This window comes from Oreochromis niloticus, linkage group LG1, assembly GCF_001858045.2.
Source record: "Oreochromis niloticus isolate F11D_XX linkage group LG1, O_niloticus_UMD_NMBU, whole genome shotgun sequence".
NCBI lineage: Eukaryota > Metazoa > Chordata > Actinopteri > Cichliformes > Cichlidae > Oreochromis > Oreochromis niloticus.
The window spans coordinates 20,252,906-20,260,783 of record NC_031965.2 but is presented as its reverse complement, the minus strand read 5'-3'; the positions used below and the strand labels follow the sequence as shown (position 1 = coordinate 20,260,783).

At 38.1% G+C, this 7,878-nt stretch overlaps 1 protein-coding gene across 1 annotated transcript; it reads left to right on the top strand.

Moving 5' to 3' along the window:
* The first annotated feature begins 515 nt into the window (after nucleotides 1-515).
* On the top strand, nucleotides 516-6,564 carry tmem9b (TMEM9 domain family, member B). Its single transcript, XM_003442289.5, has 5 exons — nucleotides 516-776; nucleotides 2,014-2,105; nucleotides 2,209-2,317; nucleotides 2,598-2,732; nucleotides 5,398-6,564. The coding sequence occupies exons 1-5, from the start codon at nucleotides 705-707 to the stop codon at nucleotides 5,551-5,553; spliced, it is 564 nt and encodes a 187-aa protein (XP_003442337.1). The 5' UTR covers nucleotides 516-704; the 3' UTR covers nucleotides 5,554-6,564.
* The last annotated feature ends 1,314 nt before the right edge of the window (nucleotides 6,565-7,878 follow it).

The window sequence follows — 7,878 nt, the reverse complement described above, 5'->3', positions numbered from 1 at the left end:
AATGCAAAATAGTTCTTGAGCACTAGTGTAAATGCTAAAAAAGAATTATAAAGAAATTATAAAAATAAATAGTCGATTTGTTTATTTATCTTAGCGTTTTAATTGAGTTGCGCTTTTATGTATATAGCGCCAAAACACAAGGCACTTTACCCTAACCCTGCCCTAAGGTAAAGACTCTACAATGATAATATAAAAATTGTCTTCCAAGAAGAATGACCCGCCTGGTGTTCCCCGGACCAGAGTTTGATACACCTGCTGTTTACGAGCGTGTCGAACCGAAGGGTGCGTTCGATTTAATTTCACGTCCTCAGCGGTTCAGTTTACTTTTAGGGTTTTTGTTTGTTTGTTTGTTTTTGTAGAAATATAACCCAATTAATTGAAAGTAACTGGTTTAAATGTTGGATAATATTTCGAACAACCTTTGATGGGCGACAAACAAGCAGCTATTTGGCATTATCTGAACTTTCCCGCGCCGGGACATCGTTTATTATGTCATTAACCAAGCACGGCCGGCTCAGCACTGTGTGCGGAAGACAACCGCCATTTCCGGAAATTACAAGTCAGCTGCTAGGAAGCTGACGATTGTTGCTGTTTAGTTAGCTTGATGGCTAATCTCGTCAGTTGTTAGGGTTTGCTTCACACTGCTGGAGCTGTTCGTGGAAACATTTGGACCTGTGTTGTTAACGAGCTGCACTCCTGTAAACATGAAGTGGGTGTTTTTTATCGAGGCTCTCTTCCTGGCTTGTTTTGTGCTGCTGAGCCAAGTGACAGCGAAGGTAAGGCTGACGTTAGCACGCTTAGCTAGCTATGTGGAGGAAATGGTGATGATGGCTGGATGAAATGAAATGGCTTTTCTTTAAATCTCCTCTAAACGATGACTTGTCGCTGTGGGTTTGACAGCTGGATGTCAGAAAAGTTAACTAATGCGCGAATGTGGCTGCTATGTTTGCTGGTTGATGATGAGGATGTAGAACAGAAAAAAAGAGGCTATTTATCCCGAAATTGGGAAGTTCCTGTGTTGACAGCGGCCAAAACACTAAACACAAAGCTGGATAAAATACATTACGACAGTACGAAAGGGGTCAGTAAGGTAGGAGCACAGTTAAATAGAGAAAAGTGAAGGAGTTAAATATCTAAATAAAATAATGACACTCCATCTAAAAGTGAGTAAAAACAAAAGATGCGGGTATTGTCACGTGATCGTACTGAATGCGTGTGAGATCTGTAACCTGTATCGACATAACTATAATAACTAGTGTTATGGTTGAGAAAGCAGGTTCAACAAACTGTGTCTGACCATAAAGTCTGAGTTGATTACCTCTCACACGGGCAACTCTTGAGTTTTAAGTTCGAGAAAGCCAGAGTTCAACTGCCTGAGTTTGTTCACCCCAGAGTTTAATTGCTTCAATGCAGGCTCTCCATTTAAATCCATCTATCTTAAAAACAACATCGCGGCATTTTATTCAGCATCGTCCACTCAGTCATCATTTACTCAGGTTTACTTTTCATTAACAGATCAATCCTAACAAACACACTCCTGGTTTTACTAATTTGATGGCTGATAGAAGCTGTTATTACATGAAAATTTAAAAAATAAAAAAGAGACAAGCAACATCCTTCTGCCATGTTATGGGTGTTGATGTTGCATAGTTTGTCCATCAGAGGGCACTATACGTCTTCCCTGTTGGCAACACTGATTGAAACAGCACAAACACAACAATCAGCTAATCTGAGCAGAGCTGGGCAGAATGTAAACGAGTAAATAAATAACCACACGAAAAAATGTTAATGAATCTGTTTACGTTTTCTTTGTGTGAAAGAAAAGGAAATCATCCGATAAATCAGAATGTCAGATTACTAAATGACTAAATATAAGTATTGGGCTTAAAAATCCTCCAACTTTATTTTGGTGTGATTTGCATAATAATGAAATGTGTAGGCTTTTGTGTACCAAATATTGTGCAAATGTGTTTGAGAAACAAAAAAAATAAACATTTGCTGTCTCTGTTGCAGAATTCAGAGGACATCCGCTGTAAATGCATCTGTCCGCCGTACCGAGAAGTTGAGGGTCAAATCTACAAACAAAATGTCTCTCTTAAGGACTGGTATGCTAACAAAGCCGTCACTGTGTTTCTCTCATTGATGCAAGCTGTCCTTGGTCTGTTTAGCTGAAAAGCTGAAAGCTTGTTAATTTTAATGTTTTGTCAGCAACTGTCTCCACGTGGTTGATCCCATGCCAGTGGACGGGAAAGATGTGGAGGCGTACTGTTTACGCTGTGAGTGTAAATATGAAGAGAGGAGCTCGGGGACCATTAAGGTAAGTTCAAGTTGGGTCAAAGAGTCGTGGTTGTTTTTTCTTTGCTGTGACGTAGGGCTGTATCTAATGATTGAGTTTTAGTTTTATAGTTTTATCGTCCTTTTATTCTGACGCCTCTTTTTTTTGTCTAAAGCAAAATGCAAAAATGAAAAACAGCCAGCCTATCATGTGACTCATGCTGTGTGTGACTTAATGGATTATTGTTCAGCTTAGAGGACACCTGATTATTTTTTTTTTCTAGGAAACGAGCAATCCCACAGTAATTGTTTCTTATTTTCAGTTTACCATCATAATGTACCTGTCCATTTTGGGCCTGCTGCTGCTCTACATGGTCTACCTGACTCTCCTGGAGCCCATGTTGAAGAGGCGCCTGTTTGGGCACTCGCAGCTTATACAGAGCGACGATGACGTTGGGGTATGTGGTCCCTTTAATTTTACAGCACTCTACCTGAGAAACTAGCATTGTTGTATAGTTTTTTTTTTTTTCACTGCTGCTGCGCCACTCTTCTGCTCCTTTTATGAGGATTTTTATGTGGACCCATTGGCCGAAATGTCACATGGGAGTCATCCTTTGTAGGTAAACTTTAAAAGTTTACAAGTGCCTGTGTTAATTTTCAAACCCTTTTTTTGTGCTGTGCTGTGCTGAAAATGCCTCAAGGGAATCTGAACGCATGTTTCAAGCAAAGACTGGAGAACACGGTAGTTACTACAATCGCAGGCAAACACGGGAGCAGGGAGGATCTAAAACAAGCTGTAACTACCTTCTGTTCACAACGTAGTTAAAAGAAACCCGATGACAGCTGCTACATTACTGATGGGGAAATCCTGATTATTTATAAGAACATGGGCATGACAAAGATCTGGGACAGGAAGTGTGGTTGTGGTGCAGCGGGTGAGAACACAACCTATAGATGTTTGTCACAGGAGCACAACTGTAAAATTAGAAAAATACAAAGTGACAGTACTAAGTAGAAGTCTGTAAACTCGGCCTCACTATCATCAGATGATGTGAAAAAGTAGTGGTGAAGCTTTAGGTTTCCTGCTGCTGCAGATTCACGTGAAAATAATTTAATTTGTGAAATATGAGTTGACCCTTACTGTAACATACTCACAGGAAATGCAGTGTATGGGTCAGTAAGCTTAGCACTTACTGCTATCGTTCATCAGGATGAGCTGATGCTCATTTTCTGCATTTTTTCCACTGTGGAAACGATTAAAATGAATGAAGAGCTTCACTCGGCAGGAAGGAAACGAATTCCTCTGAGAGATGACCAACTCCTGTCAATATTCCCAGCTGTTTACCAACTGATACCATAGGAGACATAAAATGAGATCAGAGTTATTCACAAATTGATGGAAACAGGCTGATTATGTTGTTATTTTTAAATAAGATATATATATATAAGGTATTTTGGTTTTAGTCGTCCTCACCATCAAAATTGTCTGATACCACCAGGTGTCACCAAATCGACATGACTGAAAGGATTCCCACTTTAAAGTGTCAGTTTTCAAAGTCAAACATTGGTCTGTTTATTACATTTGTTCATGCTGCTCGCTTGCTACACAGTGAACAATCAGCCTGAGTTTGTGTTTTCATTATTGTATACCTTTTAAAAGCCAGAACACGCTCATATGCAGTATCAAGTAGGAGAAAGAAACAAAAACGAAACATTTCAGTAAATTCCTAACTTCTTGCTGTTTTCTCTTTTTAAATTTTTGATATAAAGGCACAGTGAAAATGCTCAAATTTCATCCTAAGAGCAGACAGTTTGGTTGTTTTTAATTTAATTTCCGGTCTGAAAGACTGTTTAGAGAAGAAAACAGTGACTACCTTTTACTGTGGGAGGTGGGTGCAAAGCGGTCTCACTGTGTTTTCACTGGCACAGTTTTGGCAAGAAGAATTGTGGTGTTTGTCTTATACTGTACAAAAAGCTAATGCTGGCACTCAAAGTTTAAGATTTGTCAGTATATTGTTTTTCTGGTAAATAAGCTGACAACAAACAGCTGAGGTGCTACTTTGTCTTGTTTATCCCAAAGCCTGTAGTCAAAATTCAGACCATATGTTTCTCCTGTGCTCTAACATGAATTAGATGAAAATTTGCAAGCAAAACCAATAAAAGCGGAAGGACTCCTGCTACATTAATTATAGAGGAAATGGTGGGCTTGTAATGTTTAGTGCTCGATACAGAGAGACGCTCTGACTAAAAATCTGGCTTTTAGTCAGACAGTGCTTTTCCTTTCCCATCCTCCCAACATAATCCCATAACCATTTTTTTACTTAAATAATATTCATTAAAGAAGATTATTATAGTTGACTAAAACTAAACTAACATCTGGATACATTTTGGTTAACTACAATTGACTTTTTAAAAGAAAAAAAGATTTTGTGAACTCGGAAAACTAAAATAAAATTTTAGTAAATTATAAAGTTTTAGGGTTTAGTTTTAGTGTTTGTTAGTTTAGTAAAATTTCATTACAACTTGCCTTATGAGGCGTTTATGGACATGTTTTTTGGGACTCTGGATGTCTTACAAGACTGTTAATCAACTTCTTTCCAAAAGTTTTGTTTTACCTGTACTGATTTTCTAAATCTTGCCTCTGACACATTGCCGCCATGCATTAACAATTAAAAAGCCTTAAACTAGCAGTGAAACTTATTAAACTAAAAAAACCTAAACTGAAATCAGAAAATCCACTCTGGACACCATCAGAAACCAAACTGAATTAAAAACAATCAAAATGAAATGTGAAAGGAAACTAGAAAATACAAAGCTATAACAACACTCCACCAGAGACTAAGCTTTTGTTAATTTAAATGATTCTCACTGCTAACCCGGGTTGAGCAGCTGTCAGCATACATACACATCCCACTCAGCTGCTGGTGATTGTGCTGTATTATAAGAAGGAAGAATTAAACAGAGGACATCTACATGTGTGTTAGCTGTGTTCTTTTTATTAGTTGTTGTTGTTTTCAAGACGGTCATTAAATTGTACATTTGAGTCTGAAAAAGAACTAGCGAGACGCTCGTGTTTGACGTACGTCAGACCTTTTAATCTCACTGTGTTACCTTTGCTTTCAGGACCAGCAGCCGTTCGCCAACGCTCACAACGTCCTGTCCCGGTCACACTCTCGATCCAACGTCCTGAACAAAGTGGAGCATGCCCAGCAGCGCTGGAGAAGGCAGGTCCAGGAACAGAGGAAATCTGTGTTTGACCGTCATGTTGTTCTCAGTTAAAAACCGTGTTTAAGTAAATGGTGGAGCAAAAAAACAACAACAGAAAAACACTGTGACAGACCCCCTCCAATTATATCGCTTCGTTTCTCTCATTTCTGAATCAAATCTAAACGCGTGTGGCGCATCAGAGGTGGACATAGGTAAGAAATCATTCCCGGCAGATTTAAAGCTCCTTGCTGTGGTTTAGTCTGCAGGCAACACACGAGGTTACACTGAATTCATTTCTTGCACAGTTTAAATACACAGACGTAAAACACAATTTATTCTTTGACTAACGAATCTGAACTAAGAGTCCTCTTAGTCCAAAGAAGTCTGATTACACTTGATTTCTGAACAAAACATCCAGACGTTGGTCATAACTGGCTGTTACCTTGTTGGCATTTAGCGGGGTCGATAGTTTCCACCCTAAAACAAACACGATCACTGCTCTCACCATGGGAGGAAAAAGGAAAAAAAAAAGTCATGTAAAATACTCCTGCTTTGAAAATGCATGTTTTATAAATAAATCTTTTCTAAATGTGTTTACGATCCTTCCTTCCTACCATGATTATTAATGTCTCATAACTGGTGTGAAATTAATCATTTTAATGAACTGAATTAAATTTGGTAACTGAACAAGTAGTTTCCCTGAACCTCGTTGCAGAAATCAATGTGATTTCCTCTCGATGTCATAATGAACTTACAGTAGCTGTGCTATTGGTTATCGGCTGTTAGTGGCCCTTTAAAATCTGTGCCCTCTCCAACTGCCTAAATGTAATGTCACGTCTTTTGGTTTAGCAATTTTTTTTTATTTTTTATTTTTAAACACTTGGTCAAACGTCACGTCCACAGTCAGTGTCCTTGTTGTCTAACAGGCAGGGTTTCTGTGACAGAATTTATTTTGTGTATAGTTTGGGTGTATACATGGGCAGAGTGGATGAACTGCCATCGCTGGGAGACATTTGAAAGTGTTCTTAACTATTGTATATGTGGTACCTTTAACTTTGAAATAAAGTTCTGTAATATTTGTGATTCTTGCACTTGTAATCTGTTCGTTACATTGGCCCCAGGCCAGCCCTGAGAAAACACATGTTTAACTACTAGTTTGTCATTTATTACAATTTATATATTTTGGGGTTTTTTTGTTTTTGTTTTTTTGAGCTGACTGACATGCTGCAGAGGTCCCAGGACAAAGATAAAATACCAGCTTACTTTAGAACAAAGACGATCATTGTATTTACACCAGAATCCTGCCTGTGTTCAGGTCATGTTTGTCACATGTTAATCACAAAAGAGCCACAAAAAAGCAGGAATCATATGAGGCTCCTCATCATTTCAACGTTTATTTCAGCATACGCGTGTTAATAAACAATACAACTGGTAACCAAGTCATCACAAAGAAGGGGCGTTTGTAGATATCAGGTTGGAGGAAAGCTTGATTTAGGGTTTCGGTAATGGCATAAATTATGGTGTAGATCTGACGCGGAAGCATAATTCATATGTAACCCTGTAACACTGGTACTTATAACACCCAACAGCATCAGATGACAGGATGGATAGGACCAATAGAAGCTTATAGCTTTTATTCATACATATATATATATATATATATATGAATAGAAGCTTATAGCTTTTATTCATACATATATATATATATATATATATATATATGTAAAGTACCATTCAACTGATTGAGTATGTTTACATCAGGTACTTTATTTTAGTTACCCAACTTGTGCACTATTAAGCTGCTTGATTTGGATTACAGGTTTTATTGAAGTAAAACGTCTTAATAGCTTTCCCCCTCGACTTTTCAAAACACAAAATTATGTTTAGATGTTGTAAGAGGGTGTGAATCATGTCAGATTTTCTACACCAGATTTCTTCACTGATTTTTGGTTGTGATTAAATATTCAGATTTCCTGTAGCCCCCCCACCCGCGCGCTTTGTTCTTGGTCTCCTGTGGCAAGAACAAGGCAAGAATCCTGGAAACACCCCAGTCTCAAAGTTACTTGGGAAGCCTCCCTTCAGTGACAGCGTGTATACGATTTTTCTAAACTCTGACAATCGCTTTAAATCGTTTAAATCCACAAGTCAACCAAACTAAGAAAAACAATAGATTAAAAAAAAGGAGAAACCTTTCTGCTTGAATGCATTTCTGGGAACCGTGGAGACAAACATCTCCCAAACTTTGACATGTTAGTAATCCAGCCTGAAATACCTAGTTTTTTTTAAAAGTGTTCTTTTGTCTGGTGCTTTTCTGGCTTAGTAAATCTCTGTTTTCATAACTTGTCCTCTCTGTGTTGGCAACAGTGTTTCTACCAATGGAAAAATACTAATTTGGGA

Bases quoted from the DNA above. Each gene is read 5' to 3' on its own strand.
- tmem9b (XM_003442289.5), top strand. From the start codon at position 705: ATGAAGTGGGTGTTTTTTATCGAGGCTCTCTTCCTGGCTTGTTTTGTG. The intron at 777-2,013 runs GTAAGGCTGACG...TCTCTGTTGCAG, and splicing joins TGAGCCAAGTGACAGCGAAG to AATTCAGAGGACATCCGCTG. The intron at 2,106-2,208 runs GTATGCTAACAA...ATGTTTTGTCAG, and splicing joins AATGTCTCTCTTAAGGACTG to CAACTGTCTCCACGTGGTTG.